The sequence below is a fragment of the Coptis chinensis genome, chromosome 8, assembly GCF_015680905.1.
Source record: "Coptis chinensis isolate HL-2020 chromosome 8, ASM1568090v1, whole genome shotgun sequence".
Taxonomy (NCBI): domain Eukaryota; kingdom Viridiplantae; phylum Streptophyta; class Magnoliopsida; order Ranunculales; family Ranunculaceae; genus Coptis; species Coptis chinensis.
The window spans coordinates 33,241,077-33,261,149 of NC_141463.1; the positions used below are offsets into that span (position 1 = coordinate 33,241,077).

The following is a 20,073-nucleotide window of genomic DNA, read 5'->3' on the forward strand; positions in this document are numbered from 1 at the left end:
CTCATTTCTCATTCTATCAACACAAGTCAAGAAAAGCAGAGAAAAAAGAGAAAGCAAAAAACTTTTTGAGTTTTCATCTTCAAGTGCATCTTTTGAACTTTAAAATTTGATCTCTTTGCTTCTTTTGTTTTTGCAATGTCAATTACTAGTGATAGATTGAGTGGGGAAGTGGAGATTGATCAGTGGAAAGAGAGAACTGTAAGTGATGGGGATGATGGTGTTAGGGCGTGAAGTGGAGGTGAGGCGTCATCGTCTTCTTCCTTGGAGACAATAACTGATGTGGCGGTGTCTAGGTCGGTGTGGGATAACTTTAGGGACTTGAGAAGGGAGTTTGAGATTGATAGCCTCGACCTGACGATATACGACCTGAGTGGTGAAAAGAATGTGTTTGGGTCGAATTATGTGCCTCGAGATGGTGGGGTTGTAATTACGTATGGCCAGTTGAAGGAGGGGTTGAGGTTGTCGTTCTCACGTCTGACTTTGGACGTTATGAACTTTTATGGTAAGTCACCTTTGCAATTTTTGGGTAATAGTTGGAGGGTGTTTCACGTGCTAGATTTGTTGAGACTCAGAGGTTATAATATCTGTTTGTCTGACGTTTTGGAGCATTTTTCTGTGAAAATCTCGCTGCTATGAACTTTGGTTTTCAAGTGATGAGGGGTAAATCGCCGGTGATTGTTGGTGCAAGTAAGGATGAGTGGTGGCGTAGGCCTCTATTTATTGCGGGAAATTACTGTGCTCCTGGTTATGTGGTGGAGAATCGTAGTGTGAGGACTGATGGTAGGTCGTTTATATGATGTGGGTCATTTTTATGTTGTTGGTCGTAAGTCATTCGTTTTGGTTATAAGTTAATATAATGACGTTCTGATATTTGTTTGTTTTGCAGAGGTCGTAATTTGGGGTCGTACGTCTACGGGGGCTATTGAGGAGTTTGCAAAGCTGAGTTGGGAAGAGAAAGCATCTTTATTGGAGGAGGTTGCACATTATTTTAAGAGACAAGGCAGAGCAAAGATTAACAGGAAGAAAGTTTAGCAAAAGAAGAGGGTTCATAAGCTTGTTCTTGACATCTTTGATTCTAGCTCGGACATTGGGATGGAGAGGGAGAGCCAAAGGAGGGCACCTGTTTCTAGAGTGAGAACGACTGGAGGAGCTACTGATAGCCGTTCTGCTTCTAGACATTCTGAGGGGGGTGACAGTGACGGGGGCTGGTCGTGTTGGGAGTGCTGGGGGAAGTGGTGATGCTCCTGCTCCCTTCCGAAGGCTTCAGCTGAAGAGGCGTTGTGAGGTGGCTGAGCCTGAGGGTGTTAAGAGGACCTAAACTGAATCTGAGGAACGACCTGGTGCGGGGGAAGGTCGTACCTCTTCAGGTCCGGCTCCTTTGAAGAAGATGAATCTAAAGGAATTGGTTGTTGATGTGGGGGTGGTTGATACCCGGGGCAAGAAGAAAGCTAGTGAGACTGAGCCAGCTACCCAAAAGTGCAAGGAGTCAGGGAGTGCAGCCCTAGGTGACAAGGCTACTGAGTCTGCCATCCTGGATAGGGTGGTCAGCTACTACGACCCAGTGAGTGGTTTGAGAAAGCTTGTGAAGAATAAGGAGTGCAGCTTCAAGTCTTCACTAGTTGCTAGAGGGCTGCTGGAGAGCGAGTATTACCTTGGATGGAGATAAGCATCAGCTGGAGAGCGGGAAGGACTTGGATGCGAACCTGAAAGATATAGATTGCTCCATCTACTTTGTAAGTGTCCTTCCGATCTAAGCTTTTGTTTTGTTCTTTAATTTATTGCATTGTGGCTTATTTTGCTGTTTGTCAGGTCCTGGCCATGTATAGAAAGCTGAAGGAGATGGCAACTATCTCTGACATATACAAGAAGGAGCTAGATGCTGCCAAAGAGGCCTATGACAAGCTATTGGCAGTGGAAGAGGTGGAGCGTGCTGAAGTTGGGGGGCTGAGGGCTCAGGTCGGGGAGTTGGCTGGTAGGGTTGCCTTGCTGCAGCCATCTCTTGACGCTTGCAGGGTGGAGGTTGGGCATTAGGTTGTTGAGTGTAAAAATGCGCAAGGCCGTTACTGAGCAAGCTCAGAATGAATACAATGACCTGGTCAACCTGGTAAAGAGTGGTGATGTCTACGTTCTGGTGGATGATTACATGAAGCTAGAATGTAAGTACAAAACCCTCAAGAGATCAGTCAAAAGTGGGGATACAACAGTAGCTGTGGAAAGTGTTATTATAGATGCTAGTAGATGACCTGATCTACCCACCGACAGTCTTTGCTCCTCCATTTGCTTTCAAATTAATGAAAATGTTGCCACCGACGTGCTGAATGCAAGTGGTGATCCAACTAGTGGCCCTGTTGGGGATGAGGGCTGCTCACTGGAGCCCTTGAATGTGGAGAATCTTCCGTTTGTTCAGTGATCTTGATCTTGTTATTTTTTATTTAACGTTTTGTTGACGATTCTTTGAACAAAGTTTAAATACTTCTCTTTTGATAATATTGATAACTGATCTTTTTGATGATGGGGGTGCTGAGGTCATTTTCTCAGGATAACCTAGGGGCCTCTAGCATCTAATCAAATTTGTATAAAGTAAAAATTGTTTAAATTACTTACTTGTTGAGATTATGTTTGAAGTTGGTATGAATGTGCTTGCTTCTATTGCTTTGTTGTTTGACGTCCTGTGTTGTGTAGTAGTAGAACCGACGACATGCTGAACTTTGTTAGGTCGCCTGATGGTGATAGGTCGTAAAGCATTTGTGTACGACCTGATATATACGTGGTTGACACCTAGGTTTCCTCGTGTCCTTAGGTGTATGTGTTGGTTGAGTCGTTCCTTTTGGGGGAACTCCTTATTGATTTTTGATAGATAATTAGTCTTTGAATGGCCATTATAGTTGAGTCTAACTTAACCCCTTTCAGGGCCTTAAGTTGACTTGGAGTCCTTTTAGGAGTCCCCTAGATTGTATTTGTCTGATAATTGGCCTTTGTGTGGCAATTACAATTGAATCATGTTTAACCCTGGCGTTGGTGTTAAGTTGATTACGGTCCTTTTGGGGGACTGTGGATTGAATTTGACTGATAATTAACCACTATGTGGCAATTATAGTTAAGTTGTGCTCAATCCTGGCGTTGGTGCCAAGTCGGATATTGTGATGCCCTAGATCGGTTAGCGCATGCAAGATGTGTGGTATTCATGTAATGTAAAGATAACATTCATACGCGAAATGCTAAAGAAATTTTATTCATTTAATTAATACATCTAGAGACAAATTACTGGAAAAAATGATTAAGTAAAGCTGTGTTCCAAGGTCATGGAAGCACATCACTAAGCTGAGTTTGGATCCAGTACGCTCTATTTCCAACGACTTTGTGAATTATGTATGGGCCTTCCCATGTTGGGTCAAGCTTGGCTGGTGCTAATATCTTTTTGAGGACTAGGTCGCCAGCTTGGAAAGATCTTGGGACGATCTTTTTGTTGTAAAATTGTTGGATTGTTTGGTGGTACCGAGCTAGGGTTATTGCAGTTGTTTCCCTTCGCTCTTCTAGAAGATCGACTTCTTTGGCTAAGATGTTGTCATTTTCTCCTGATTCAACGATGTCTAATCGTGTGGTTGTGATTGTGAGCTCTGATGGTATGACTGCTTCTGTTCCAAAGCAAAGTGTGAAAGGAGACTTGTTGGTACTGGCTCTGGCTGTTGTTTTACATGCCTATAAAATGTTCTCGAGTTGTTCTGGCCATTGGCTTTTCTTACTCTCCAACTTCTTTTGGAGATTTTCTTTGATTGATTTGTTTGTGGCCTCTGCTTGGCCATTGCTTTGTGTATATTTAGGTGTAGAAAATGCTTGAGTGATGCGCCATTTTTGTAGAAATGCCTTGACTTGTGTACCAGCAAATTGGGCTCCGTTGTCCATGACAAAGGTGTGGGGTAGACCAAATCTTGTGATGATATTGGTCCATATGAAGTTGATGATATGGACTTCCTTGACGTAAACCAATAGGATGACTTCCACCCATTTGGAGAAGTAATCTGTGGCTGCTAGGATGTATTTGAGTCCTATTTTCTTTTATGGAATGAATGGTCCCATGATGTCTAGCCCCCACATATGAAAAGGCCATGGGCTGGCTATGTTGATCAACTCTCGTGCGGTACTTAGATGGTTATGGCCAAATGTTTAACATTGGTGCCATTTGAGGACATATGTCTTTGCCTCGATGTGCATGCCTAGCCAATAATACCCTAGGGAGATTGCTTTGTGAGCCAGAGATCTTGCTCCTGCATGGTTGCCACATTCGCCTTTGTGAATCTCGTTAAAGATGAGTTGGCCTTCGCGTGGAGTTATGCATCTTAGTGTCTCATTGAATGGTGCGTTGACTGAGCTCCCGGATTGAGCTAGATGATTTGCTTCTATATATGACTGTAACTGACATTCGAGACGACCTGAGTTTGGGTCGTTATGACGTGCTGGTCAAGTAGTACGACCTAGTGGAGATACGACCTGTGTAGACACGTGTGCTGTAGTGACATAAGCGTAGAATAGAGGGTAGTTACATATACCAATGATTGAATGGAACCGCTCTCCGGCCCTAATTTTTTTTTTTTTTCCATTTTTAGTGAAACGTGTACGTTTCATATATAGTTGTCAAATGTCAAACTATGTTTTCCATTTTAGGTCGCAATCCAATAATGCATTTGAGCACTTGCACTCTAATGATCAGTCAAACATTATCACATCCAGATCTCCATTTGCCATAGAACATTTCCGCTAGCTTTCTCAAAATTTCCTTGTGAAACAAAGAAAACCAACTAAATGGCTTGCGCAACAGCAACAGCAAGACCAAGACCAAAACCAACCTTCCTTTTACACCTTCAAACTTAACCATCATACACGGCACCGAGAATGCCAATATTTTTCAGCCATCAACGGTAGAACCCCAATAAAACCTAAGTTCATTTCAAACTCCATGGACATCTCAAGACAAGGCCAATCCATTTCAGACGAGCCAGGTTCAACACCAGCTCCTTTAAAAGTTAAAAAACTAAAGTATGATTAACGTCGACTTCAAGACCGTTTTGCTGATTTGAATACCGGAATTCATGAATGTCAGTCTTGTAACTACTGTACGACGAGGCCAATGGTGATCGGTTTTATGTACCCAATAGCACCGGGTGTACCATTCAAGGCCGGTGTTGCCAAAGGATTGGAGATGTCCCATGTGTGGTGCGGCTCAAATGTTCTTCAAGAGCAAAACTCTATAGATTGCTTGCGCTGCAGAAAGTAAAAAATATGGACTGGGTGGAAATTCTCTTACTCCAGCACAGAGGCTGATCGTTATATTAGGAAGCATTTTCTTGTTGGTTTTAGGAGTTGTTGGAGACTTGGAGGTTACTTCTTGCGCTAGTTGGATATCAGGGAACAATATATATATATATAATAATAATAATATAAATGTATGGTGTTGTACGATTGTGTATACATCTTTCTGTACTCTCTCATCAACTAATTCAACTTGCTAGATGGTCCTTCAGAATAATGAATATTAACAAATTTCGATTTATAGCAAAAGACAAAAAGCCCATTGATATTGGGTCAATATAAAAGTATAGGCCCAATCAATCCATTGTCCGAATAAACAAAATTGGCAATTGGGAACACCCATCTCTTCAAATTGCAACCAACACGGCACGACTCTCGAACCCTAACGAACCCATATCACATCTAGCCCCAACCCCAAAATCACACACCACCAAAATCAAAAAAAAAAAAAAAAGCAATTACCGCAACTACCCTTCCGCCCTTTTCAACGATGCCACCAACAACAACAACAAACAACGAAGAAGAAGAAGAAGAAGAAGAAGTGCATCACAATATTATCATTGACAATGAAGACGAAGATGAAGACGAAGAAGATCTTGAAAGTGACCATGAAGAAGATGACAACGACAACGAAGATGATGATGAAGAAGAAGAAACAACTTTCCAACCTTCCAACCCTGTGCCTACTACAGCCCCAAATCTTGAACTAACTTTTGAAACCCAACAAACTCCAATTAAACAAGAAGAAGAGCAAGAAAAGAAGCCCACTATTCCAGCCACACCATTTGACGATTCCAGACGACTTTTCCAACGATTATGGACAGATGAAGATGAAATTGGACTACTTCAAGGTTTTTTAGAATATACATCACAAAGGGGAGGGTTTAAAAACTCGGCTTATCATCATGACACTGCACCGTTTTATGATCAGATTAAATCTAAGTTACAACTTGATTTTAATAAGAATCAGTTAGTTGAGAAGCTGAGGAGGTTGAAGAAGAAGTATAGGAATGTTATGAATAGGATCTCGTCTGGAAAAGAGATTTCTTTTAAGACTCCTCATGATCAAGCTACTTTCGAGATTTCTAGGAAGATTTGGAATGAGGTTGGTGGTGGTGTTGGGGGTATTGATGATGATGATGGGAATGTTAATATGAGTGATGCTATTAATGGTACACATGTTGTTTTTAATGCAGAGAAAAAAGTGGGGTCCAGTTCGCGCTCTAGGAAACGGGCTAGAACTAGTAGTACTATTGGTGTTGGAGGGGAGGAGAATGTTACGGATGCGGTGAATTTGATGAACTGTCCGGTGAATTCTTCGGTTCCTAGTGTGATTGAGGATACAGTGAGGAGTTGTTTGTCGCCTTTGTTCAAGGAGTTGATGGCTTCTGCTATTAATGGACCTGCTAATTTTAGGGGGTTTGGAGGAATGGGGTTGAGTCCGTTTGCGATGAATTTTGGTGGCGGGGGTGATTCTTCATCGATGTTGGGTTTTTTGAGTGGTGGAGAGAAGGAGGTGATGGATGAGAAATGGAGGAAGCAGCAGATTTTAGAGTTGGAGGTTTATTCGAAGCGGGTGGAATTGGTTCAAGATCAGATTAAGCTGGCATTGGAGGACCTCAGGTCGGTGGGTAGCGGATAAATGGTTGGGATGATGCTGAATCTGTTAGTGTAAGGGTAAGTGTTTAATTTGGTAATATGGTTCTTATAAGAATTGATTGGTATTTCTTGGTTGGTATATTGTAATCGACGGGTAGCTAAAGAATTTCTTCTGTTTATCTTAACTTAAAAGAACAACTGTTTAACTTATAGTGTTTTTTTTTTCTGAATAGATTTTAGTACTTTTCTTAGTCTATGTATTGCAGTTTGAAAAAATTGAAATATGATTGGAGGAGTTGAAGGATTTGATTGATAGTGTTATGAGCTTGAACAGATGATTCCAGACTTCCTATATGTGTAGGGTGTTTGCTGGAAATGGCCATCTTTGTGTGCCATTTATTTGGGGTTCAAGGTGGATTGCTTTGGTGGCATTTCATGCAAATCACATTGTGTAGAGTTCTTGTCGGGAATTCTTTCCAAGTATGGTTGTGTTTGATTTGTAGGAAATTGGGAATCATTCCCACACAAACAACACTTATCTTGGAGGAATTTTAGGCTGATATCGTATTCGTTAGTTACTTTTGGTGGAAACCTTCCTGCTAACCAATAACAAAGAGCTTTAGTTCAATTCTGTCACACCCTCTCTACTTATGGAAACCTTCCACACAATCACAATTGTTTGACTGTGAAAAGTTTCACAATCATTTGTTGTGAGAGAATAGTTCATTAAATAGCTTATATGGACTTTCTTTGATCTCGGTGTATCTGAGTTATTGGTGCTTGTCGAGGACCTCTCTCACTTTGCATAGATTTCTACTCCAAGCCATAAAATGGTTGTGCTGACCAGTTGATATCCTGTGTCTGCCCATGGGATGCATGGCCTGACTTACAACGGGATGGTGGGGAGTGCATGGCCATGGAGTACATGTAGTCCATCCTTTATGTACTTTGTACCTGTATGGTTATCATGAAACAATTTTACTTTCATAGAAACAGGAGTTTGTCCTTTTTTATTTATTAGAAAGACCTTTTCCCATGGGAAACCTTCCCTGGAATCAAACACGCCCTGCATATTTTCGTAGCCACTCCAGGTTGAATTTTTTTATGGCTTTTCTTTAGATTCTCAATGCGTAGTCGAAATTGAGCAATCTGCTGCCACAAATTTGCTACACAATTTGATAGATACGTACCGCATAATCTTGTATTGAGGCTTCTAACGAGACACGTCCAATCTCCTAATGTCTAGCAGAACTTACTCAGTCTCTACTAGTTTATGCTTTAAAGCAAACTGCCCTTATTGTTAATGTGATGCTTCTATCTACCTTCCTTTTTCCATGACTAGGGCATATTGGTGGTTGAGGTCTTGTCTTATCTGTACTTGCCTAAAGATTTCCGTTTCCAAGTTTCAGAGGATTTGTAAGACTTAACAGTGCCAGGCTCATTAAGTAGTTGACAACAATACTAGTGCAAATGTAAATGATGCATATGATTTCTAGCTCTATTAGAGAGGGGATGTGCATTTCGAATCATTTTCACTTAATCCATTTGGAGTTGAAGTTTGTCGGTAAAGAGCCAAAATGCTTGTCTTATCAAGATCTTGGGGAATGAATCCACTGTTCTTTTATGCTATGGTTGCTTTATACTATTTCTTAAAGGTCAATGAAGATGAAGAAACTGTTTCAGCACTGAGAAGAACTGGTGGCTATCACTGGTTTCGCAGTCTGTGAAGTCGGTTTTGAGAATTTGTGGTTTTGGATTTAGGTTCCAAATTTTGTGGTGTTCAGACAATGACCAGCGTTAGGAGGAAGATGAAGTTGGCGATCTTGAGGAATAACAGAGGCAATGAAGCTAATGATCTTGAGGTATAACAGAATTCAGGGCTCCTAGTGGATTACTTCGAGACTAGTAGGCTATTAGCTAGTGCATGTGGGTGTAGTTAGTCATAATGATATTTAAGCTGCAGATATTATGGATGTGTGTACGTTTGTATGCTGTAGGAATCTAGGGGGTATGTCGATAAGTTACATATTTCTGATGGTTGAGCTTTTGTGCACGCCTGTGTGTGGAGAGAATGAACTTGTTCTGACTTCTGAAGGATTGTGAGAGTTCATCTCCATGATTAAATGGTCTGGGTTTATAGTGTGACTTGTAATTTTTAAATTTTATTACTTTCTAAATTTTCCAAATTCCACCTGTGGGATGTAGCGTTGAGAAACTTGTATTGGGGGCATTACTGTTGATTATGTTCAGGCTTTACTCGTCTATTTTGTGAAAAACAATATAAGTATGGTACAGGTTTGATATGAATGTGATCAAATGATCCCGTGTTCTCCGATTTGGTGTCAGTTTTAACAATTAAGATATTTTTCTTAGCGTCTAGATTATTGTAGTAAATCCAGTAATATAGCCACTTGGCATCGGAAACCCATTTGATTAATTAAGTTGATAATGCCGGAGAGTCGGAGAGTCCCATCTGGATAGGACCTCCTTTGCTCTGTGTGGCTCAGCATGCTAAACGACCGTAGCTCTTCTCATTCATATAACTTTGTTAAACAGCTCGGAGAATCAGCATTTGCACCAATGAAAAACTCAATACGAACATGTTTTGAACAGCCTTAACATATAATAAAGTTGGTTCCGATTAAGAGATTTGGTGTTAGATTGGACTAATGTAATTAGGGGACCTGTGGGTGGGGGACTCATGGAATAGGGAGTTCTTCCTTGTTCTCTTGGGTTGTTTCCTTGTAAGTTACACTGATACAAGTGAGGTTCTCACTCAATATTTGTACTTGCTGTTCGTTTGCACCCCATTCTAATAAAGTTTACGTATCAAAAAATTAAATAAATAAATAAATGAGCGGGTTAAGCACACGCTGTCCAAGCGCAAATATATCTTTGTTGTCCTTTCTATACTTTGTTGGCGCAAATAAATCTTTATTGTCCTTTCTATACTTTGTTGCGTTTTGCAAATATATATTCTTTGGTTCTTTTTTATTCAAGGGCCACTTAAGCACGTGTTTGAATTTCCTATGTGATATCTTTCTCCGAGTGTCGACTTTTCTCAGCTGTATGCATATCAACCCATGCAGCTCCAAGACGACTTTTCTCAGCTTTATACATATCAACCCATGCAGCTCCAAGAAATACAGTAATCCACCTATCCCAGCCAGCCTCTTTACATTGTAGCTCAAATCGTTACGCCCAACCTAGAACCTAGACTTCCCATTTCATTGGCTCCTCTTTGCTATTGATAACCCCTAATCGTCTTCTCCAACATCTTTTGTGATGCCAAGTTGCCAACTACCCTTTTCCATCACCATTCAAATGTGAAAGTCGTTGTCCCTCCGGTGGGAAAGTGTTGGCCATTAGCTTTAGTTCCAGTCTTTTTTCGATCGCTTTGTAGACTGAAAATGCTTCATAAATGGAGTGTAACTTAGATGGCATGCATGAATATAAACTATGAGCACTTCTTACACAGGTCATCCAATTTGCGTCTATAAACATGACCATTAAACAGGCCGGTGTGGCGGAGTTTTTTATGTACGTTGAGATTCAAAGCTTTAAGTACACAGGAAGTAAGATTTCAATAAGCTTTGGTAGTGATGGAACTGGTAAATGGTCTCTCGATAACTTGTACTTCAGCGCTTCTTGAGTAAGGGAAACTTAATGAGATGGTCGTTTGGTCTGCCAATCCTGCATTGCTTCAAAGTGTAACTGTTTTTCGTTTTTGAGAATGCTAACAGGTATTGTTATACAGTCGTCTACATTTGGTTTGCGTTATGATCCCAAGGTAGTGATCGGTTGTCCTTATGAGAATGATCACAAACATTGTCATCCAGTCCAATGTATACACTCTTCTCAACCCTTTTCACTTTGGGATGATGAAAATTTTGTTAGCCTAAGCCTAAAGTGCAGCCTTCTAAGAACATTTCGGTCAGTAACACACAACAGATGCTACATCAAATTAAGCAAAACGTCTTTGATTCTTATTTAATAATTGTCTCCACAGATATTGCAAGCTTAATTGATTATGTCGTCGGATTCCAAAATTCATATGGGAACTTTTTCGGCTTATAAAATGCCAAACACATGATCCATTTAGCTGAAATATCTGAAAAATTGCCAAATATCTAAATTTTTGGCAAACTCATACACTATGTTGGTGTATGAACAATGATTGTTCATATCCCAAATATGTATGAACAATGATTGTTCATACTTCAATAAGTGTTCTTACTAATCATACATTATGTTAAGGTATGAACAATGATTGTACATAGCTCATATTAAAGTATAAACAATGATTGTTTATTATATATAGCTCATAAGGTATGGACAATTATATTAATGTTCATACGAACATTGATTGCGAACATTAATTATTCATAGCTCATATTTATTTGATGTATGATGTATGAACACTGATTGGGGTATGAACAATCATTATTCATACTCCAATAGGTGTTAGTTCTTACTGATCATACATTATGTTCATACCCAAATAAGTATATATGAACAATGATTGTTTATACTATATACACCGGGTCATTTCAGTTGAGCCGAGCCGTTTATTATTTCTCATCAGGAGTATATATACTTGATATTTCATCTACCCGAGCCGTTTTTTATTTCGCGTCAAGGGTATATTTGACCTTCCATCTATCCTGTCCTATCCTAGTGAGAGCAAGTCAAATGGGGAGCAGCTATAATGGGCTGCTAAAAGGTGCCACATAGCCCTTTAGCAGCCCTAGCCAAATTTAGTAGCCCAAATTCAAAAAACTAGTCCAATGGAGACTTTTAGCAGCTGTTAAGTTCGGGATACGGACGGTATAAACTCTGTCGTCTGTCTAGTCCAGACATCCTAACGACTAGAAATGGCTAGTTTTTCTGAAATTGCAAATTTATAGCACTACTTCACACAACTCTCTCACCATTTGCTCCCACTTCTCGTACAATTTATATCTACTCCAACTACAACAATCACTACTCCAAGTACAACAATAGATCCAAATAAACATGCAACCACATCAAAAGGAAAGAAATCTACAAGGTCCGCCAATTTTTAATTCAATAAGACGAGGCTCTTTGTAAAGCGTGGATATATGTTAATGAAGATCCAATTGTTAGTGAGGGGTAACGAGTCACACACAATTGGGAGAGAATATTAGAGAAGTTTCAAGAGAGAGAGTTAGCGAAAACAACAAGAGAAGCAAGGATTCGGTGTCCACTCGATTTGGACACATCCAAAAAGCTTGCAACCGGTGAGCGAGAATTATATCCCTCTTCGGAGATGACCGCAAGAAGTGGCACAACGATCCAAGATCGGTTGGCCGAGGCAAAAACAACATATATATTGGCTTATAACACACATTTTCAATTTGAGCATTGTTGGGTCCTCCTCAAGGATAGCCCAAAATGGAATGAAGAATTGGAGAGCCGGTCCACAACTACATCGAGGAAACGAGCCAACGTCATTCTCGATGTAGATGACAAAGTCGTGCTTCAACACCCACAACGTCGTCAACAACTCTTGGTGGCATTCCAATTGATCCATTTCCTACACAAGTTGGGGATGGAAGTGGAGGTGGAAGGGGAAGTGGAAATGCAAGTGGAAGTGGAACTAAGAAAAAACACCCACTGGGAACAAGGGGTGAAAAAGAAAAGATGAGAGAATTACAAGATGATAGATAAGTATTTGGCACAAATGACGAATGCCGCCGCCGATAGGGTGAAGATGATGGAGCTCAAGAAGTGGAAAGAAGACAACAAAATATTAGCACAAGATACTTCTATCAAAGATGTTTAATGGATATTTCTGATAATGTTTCTAGTAGTATATATACATGAATACAGCATATCTAGGAGAAGATAATACTCTTACTAAATACACAAGATACTTCCTAATACTAAATATAGTAACAAATATTCTAACACCCCCTCAAGTTGGTGCATGGATATACACATGCCCAACTTGAAAAGAGTAAGAGTGCCTGCCCAACTTGAAAAGAGTAAGCCCGCCACGCACTTGGATATGCCTAGACAAGGGCGCGCCCCGCGCTATTGTCTTGACGAACCTCCAGTAGAGTAAGCGCGCCACGCGCTTGGATATGCCTGGACAAGGGCGCGCCCCACGCTCTTGTCTTGACAAACCTCCAGTAGAGTAAGCGCGCCCCGCGACTTGGATATGCATGTACAAGGGCGTGCCCCGCGCTCTACCTTATTTTAGCATCTTGTCAAGTTGGTGCGTAGATATCGCACATACCCAATTTGACAAGAGAATCATTAAACACCTTGCTAGCCACTTCTTTAGTAAGGACATCTACTAGTTGGTCTTCAGACTTGACAAATGGAAAAGTAATAATTCCAGCTTCAAGTTTCTCTTTGATAAAATGTCTATCAATCTCCACGCTTTGTCCGATCATATTGAACAAGATTATGAGCTATCTCTACAGCTGACGTATTGTCACAATACAGGTTCATTTCCACTTTTGATTTAACACCCAAGTCCTTCAACAAGTTTCTCAACCACAACAACTCACATACCCCATATGTCATACCTCTATATTCAGCTTCAGCACTTGATCTCGATACTACTGGCTGTTTTTTACTCCTCCAAGTCACAAGGTTTCCACCTACAAAAGTGAAGTATCCTGAGGTAGACCTTATGTTGTCGGCTGAGCCTGCCCAATCTGCATCAGTGTAGCCTTCTACTTTTAGGTGATCATGTTTCGAGAACAATAAGCCTTTACCCGGAGCAGATTTCAAATATCTCAATATGCACTCTACAGCATTCATATGAGGTTTACGTGGGTCATGCATGAATTGACTCACGACACTAACCGCATACGCAATATCTGACCTGGTATGCGATAAATAGATTAGTTTCCCTACAAGATTCTGATATCTACCCTTATCGGTAGGAGTTGCATTCAAACACAGAAACAGCTTGTGATTCTGCTCAATAGGAGCATCAACTGGCTTACATCCGGGAATTCTAGTCTCAGATAATAAATCAAGAATATATTTCCGCTGGGATAAGAGAATACCATTTTTTGATCGGGCTACCTCAATTCCAAGGAAATATTTAAGGTCTCCGAGCTGTTTAATTTCAAACTCAGAAGCCAAATACTGTGATCTCCTCATGATCATCACCAGTCACCACCATATCATCAACATAGATAATCAAATCATTAATTTTACCTCTTCTGTGTTTTAAAAACAAAGTGTGATCCGAGTTGCTTTGTTTGTAGCTGAACTTCTTCATAGACTTGGTGAACCTGCTGAACCAAGCTCTTAAAGACTGTTTTAACCCATACAATGCCTCATTTAGTTTACAGACCATTGTTGTATCTGAGTATTCTGGTATACCTAGGGGAGGATCCATATATACTTCTTCAGTAAGATCTCCATGCAGGAAAATATTTTTTATATCAAATTGAAGAAGAGGCCAATCTTTGTTAGCTGCTAATGACAAAACTACTCTCATAGTATTGAGTTTAGCAACCGGTGCAAAAGTTTCTTGATAATCTACACCATAAGATTGTGTATACCCTTTCGCAACCAACCGAGCTTTGTATCTCTCAATAGCCCTATCTGCTTTGAGCTTGACTGTAAATACCCATCTGCACCCCCACTATCTTCTTTCCCTTTCGTAAGATTACAAGTTCCCAAGTGGCATTCTTTTTCAGTGCTGCCATTTTTTTGCCATAGCTTTGGTCCATCTAGAATCTGCTAAAGCTTCCTGCATTTTACTAGGAATAAAGACAGATGATAACTAGAGTACATAAGATGCATATGACTTGGACAACTTGTGGGATGACACATGATTGCTTATGGGATATTTCACTTTAGCTTTAGGATCAGGTTCATATTTAATTGGTGGTTGACCACGGTTAGATCGAGGTGGAAGATGATATTGAACTTGTTCAAAATTAAGACTAGGTAAGTTAACATCATGAATATTAGAATCAACAATAAGACTAGGTAGGTTAACATCATGAATATTAGAAACAACAATAATAGAGTCAGGCGATACCTCTAATGGGTCTTCTGGAGAAGATTGGATTAGTGGATCCGTTGTAGGAGGTAATGTACTATCATGGATTTGATCTTCACATTCTTCATTTGAGCACTCAGTGGAAGTTGCATCGACTTCTTCTATTGAGTTTTTATCACTAGGTGATTGTGGTCCTGATAAATCAAAGACCATTATATCATCATGATTCTGCATTTCATTTCTATTCTCCCCTTGAAGTAAAGAATCAGTGATCTCTGTATAAAAAAGGTCGTGTTCATGGAAAATGGCATCCATTGAGACAAAAAAAAAATTAGACAATGGATGATAACACTTATAACCCTTTTGAGTTGAGCCATACCCAACAAAGACACACTTCAACGCACGTGGATCAAGTTTGGTGCGTTGTTGTGTATGTAAGTGAACATACACCACACACCCGAAGATATAGGGTGCTAAATGAACAATGGGCAGAAGCGTACAGTGATCAGAAAGCACATCTAAGGGTCTCCAAAATTAGACAATACTAGAAGGTGTACAATTCATTAAGTAAACAGCAGAGTTCAAAGCCTCGCCCCATAAGTGAGATGGGACATGACCACCAATTAATAAAGATCAAGTAATCTCTAAAAGATGTCTGTTTTTTCGTCTTGTAACCCCATTTTGCTGAGAGGAATAAGGGCAACTGGTTTGATGTAGAATACCAGCCGAATGCAGAAAGCCAGTCAATTCCTTTTTGAAATACTCACCCTCATTATCAGAGCGAACAACCTTTATAGATATACAGACATCACTTTTATGTTTTAAAAAATATACCTAGGTCTTCCGAGTGCAGTCATCGACAAAAGTAATAAACCATTTCATCCCGTTATGTGTAGGACGTAGGGCAAACATCTGAATGAACTAAAGAAAAAGGAGCAACAGATTTATTATCACTCGAAGGGAAAACAGTACGATGGATTTTTGCCATTACACAGGATTCACAAGCAAACTCAAAAGACTACAACCATTAAATAAATAGGGAAATAATCTCCAAAGATAACCAAATGAGAGATGTCCTAGTCGTCTATGCCAAAGCCAAATCTCATTTTTATTTTTATTAACCTTATCGTCACTCATAACATGAGCTTGTACTCCTTGATTGGACCGTTGAAAACCATCCTCCAGATAGTACAATCCTCCACTTTGTTTACCACTGACAATTCTCTCCTTGGTATGTGTGTTCTGAAAAATACAGTGAGTGGGAAAGAACAAGGCAACACAATTATTAGATTTGGTTAATTGGCTAATAGAGAGAAGGTTACAATTTAGTGACGGAACAAATAAAATATCATGGATATATAAATAAGGGGACAAAGGTACAGTGCCAATACCAACAACTGGAGATGACACACCATTAACATTAATAATGACTGATTTAGGACAACTAGAGGAGAAATGGTTAAATTTATATCGATCGCAAGTCATATGATCAGTAGCACCCGTGTCAATTATCTAATCACTATTTCCAGTAAAAGTAATAAGAGCAGAGTTAGATATACCTGACTAGGTAACAAATCCGGCAGCAGTGACTAAGTGCCTCTTCGAACTTGAACTCTCTGCTTTAGAGTTAGAAGACATGGGAGACGCCTTACCCTTTGGATGCCAATATGGATAACCATGTAGCTTAAAACAGGTGTCAACTACATGGTTATCACCATTACAATGGGTACACTTACGAACTCCTTTCTTTGAATCAGGACGATCAAATGATTTTCGAGCCACCATAGAAGTCCCTTCATTATATGTCCCACTAAGCATGGCATCCTGAAGATTCGCCTCAGCACAAACCATGGCATAAACAGATTGTATGTCTGGAAGTGGCTTAATAGCAAGAACACGACCACGAACCCCATCCAAATGAGAATCAAGACCGGCCAAGAAAACATACACACGCTGAGAATTAACCTTTGTGGTATATTTCTTATTGTCATTAGCACACTCCATAGTGCAGTCTTCAATAACGTCAAATTCTTGCCATATTTTTTTCAGTTTTCCAAAATAAGGAATAACAGAACCTCTATTTTGGTGGACAGAAATTCCCTCACAATATAGCTGATAACTCTTCGATGCATCTTGGCTAACAGAGTAAGTTTGTTTTGCAGTATCCCAGATTTCCTTGGCCGTAGATAAGCGAAGGAAAATTGACCTGATGTCCTTGTTCATTGCATCAAGAAGCCAAGACTTGACCAGACAGTTCTCGTCCTCCCAAGCTTCATATTCCTCAGAATTTATGTTTGTTGGAGCAGCCTTAGTACCAGAGATAAAGCCCCAACGTTTTCTGCCCCTAATCTTGTTCTGTGCATTCAATGACCACTTGATGTAATTAGTATCATCAAGTCATTCTGGAGTAATTAGTGAGGACATCTCTTTCATATAAAGATTAGACATGACTGCGGAATCGTTATTGGAATGCATAACAACGGAATCATTATTGGTAGTTAAGTCTGCCATTATGATATATAACACAAATAATGAACTAGATTAAAAAAGACAAGAATGATAAGTAGGAGAGGGTAATAAAAAGTATGATATGACCAGAAAAAGAAACCAAACACCAAGAAAAAAGGCTCCGATTCCTATAGTAATGGGGTAGTGGAAAGGAATCGGAGTTGGCTCTTAATACCATATCAAAGATGTTTAATGGATATTTCTGATAATGTTTATTGATGTTTCTAGTAGTATATATACATGAATACAGAGATCTCCTAGATCCACATATCTAGGAGAAGACAATACTCTTACTAAATACATAAGATACTTCCTAATACTAAATATAGTAACAAATATTCTAGCAACTTCTACTCTTGAGCTGGAAGTTGCCGAATACTTCAAGACGATGAAAATTGAGATAATTCGCCAAAAGAGAGAGAGAGTGGAACGTTTTGAACTCCAAGTGATGCTTCTAGTGGTGGTGGTGCTTCTATTGGGGGTGGTGCTTCTACTACTTAGATTAATTTCAATGTTGTTTTAATTATTTCATTTACATTGTTATTGTTAGTTCATTTCCAATATTGTAATTTCAATTTTAATTTGAATTGTCTTGAAACAACATAAAGTCAAACATAGATAATACTCAAATTATAGAACAAACATAGATAATATTTAAACTACAAACATAGAAATACTTATACTACATTCCTTGATCCGCACGAAATTGCCAAAGGTGATTGATGAGGTCAACTCTTAGTTGAACATTAGTTTCTCTATTCTAAATGTGATGAAGTGTGTTGAGTCTTTTTGCAATTTCCTCATTTCAATTCCCGACAAGCTGCAATTCGACTGGTGGCTCCCAATCCATGTCAATTTGCCAATCTTCGATATCAATCTCTCATTCATCATCGACAATCATATTATGTAAAATTATACACGTTTTCATTATCAGATTAATGTCATCCCTACTCCACATTCGCGTCAGCCTCTTGATTATCCCCCATCTAGCTTGTAAGATACCAAATGCACGCTCCACATCTTTGCGACACACTTCTTGCATCTTAGCAAAGAATCCCTCTATTTGAGTTGTTGGGTGAGGGATTGTTTGTAAAAGTGTAACCCATTTAGGATAAATCTCATCGGCTAGATAGTAACCCATTTTGTATTAGAGACCATTCACGGTGTAATTGCAACGAGAAGCATCACCATGCATAAGATTGTCAAAAAGGTGAGAATGTTGAAACACGTTGACGTCGTTTTTGAACCCTCCATACCAAAAAAGCGTGCTAAATCCACAAGTCTTGATTGGCAACGGCTTCTAAAATGATTGTTGGTTTCTTCTTATGTCCTACATATGTACCTTGCCATGCCGTAGGACACATTTTTCATTGCCAATGCATACAATCCAAACTTCCAAGCATACCCGAGAAGCCACGATTTTCATCTTGTACAAGTAGACGTTGAATGTCTTCTTCGTTTGGAGCCCTCAAATATTCTTCCTCGAAGACTGCCAACATGGCATCACAAAAATACCTCAAGCTTTCGAAAATGGTGCTCTTTGCGATTTGAACATATTAATCCCACGCATCCGCACCATAACCATATGCAAGCAAACGAATGCAAGCAACCACTTTTTGCATACCCGTCAAACATGGCTTTCCAATGCCATCAACCTTGTATGTGGAGTACTTGTCATGGTCGAAGACGGCTTTCAAGATTCGGAGGAAGAGATGGCGGTCCATCCTAAACCTCCTACAAAATATATCAAGGGGATACTTCGAGTATTACATAAAATAATCTCTCATAATCCTATTGTGAGCGTCGATTCGATCACGATAAATGTACTTTCTACTGGGGACCGAGCCTCGATGATCACGAGTAGCTTCGTGCATGTCTTGTAACAACGAGAAAATAGGTACGAACTTGTTCTCATCGTCATTCATTATGTTCTCATCTTTGGATGAGGAGTTTGATTCAACATAGCGAGGAGAAGAAACCATTTTGAATGTGAGAAGAAAAGTTGTAAAGTTGAGAATGAATGTGAGAAGAAAGGTTGCAAAGTTGAGAATAATAATGCAAAAAGTGTTAGTGAAGGCAAAATTGAAAAATTTGTGGTCTATAAAGTTGATAGGTTGGTGGTTAAAGAGTTGTTGATGGTTAAGGAGTTAAGGGTTGAGGTTTTGATCACAAATAGATGCATGTGAGTGAAAAATTGGTTGAATTTGGCTAAGTCTAAATCGGGTTGAGTGTTTGGAAGGTCTGAGGCGGCACGATTAATGTCGCCATCCATCCATTTAATTAAAATGGGAGACAGACGACATAGTTTCTGCCATCTGTACATAAATAACCAACAGACGGCAGAAACTATGTTGTCTGTCTTCCGAAACTTATTATAGCAGCTGCTAGCGAAAGTCTTAACTTTGGCTGGGTTTTTTACTCCTTCCAAATTTAATACCCTTTTAATAGCCCCATTGGAATGACATTTTTGTGATTGGGGTGCTATATTTGCCTTTAGCAAACCATATAGCCCTCCATTAAACTTGCTCGAGCGATTAAAAAAAAGGGAGGCAGTGTTACTTTTCCGACCGTTTTGTCCACAAGAGTCAGTCCCGGAATTTTTGGGGCATGTCTTTGGTTTTGGTTTTGGTTTTGGTTTTGGTACACTTGTGGCCACGTGTCTA

At 39.7% G+C, this 20,073-nt stretch overlaps 1 protein-coding gene and 1 pseudogene across 1 annotated transcript; one reads left to right on the top strand and one right to left on the bottom strand.

Moving 5' to 3' along the window:
* The first annotated feature begins 5,622 nt into the window (after positions 1–5,622).
* Positions 5,623–7,157, top strand: LOC147481177 (putative transcription factor At3g04930). The gene has a single exon (XM_086576480.1). It carries the CDS (start codon positions 5,798–5,800, stop codon positions 6,947–6,949), a length of 1,152 nt encoding a protein of 383 aa, XP_086432606.1. The 5' UTR covers positions 5,623–5,797; the 3' UTR covers positions 6,950–7,157.
* A 6,145-nt stretch (positions 7,158–13,302) lies between these two features.
* Positions 13,303–14,049, bottom strand: LOC147481178 (secreted RxLR effector protein 161 pseudogene; annotated as a pseudogene).
* Between the last annotated feature and the right edge of the window lie 6,024 nt (positions 14,050–20,073).

Excerpts from the sequence above, each read along its gene's own strand:
- LOC147481177 (XM_086576480.1), top strand. The coding sequence starts at position 5,798 with ATGCCACCAACAACAACAACAAACAACGAAGAAGAAGAAGAAGAAGAA.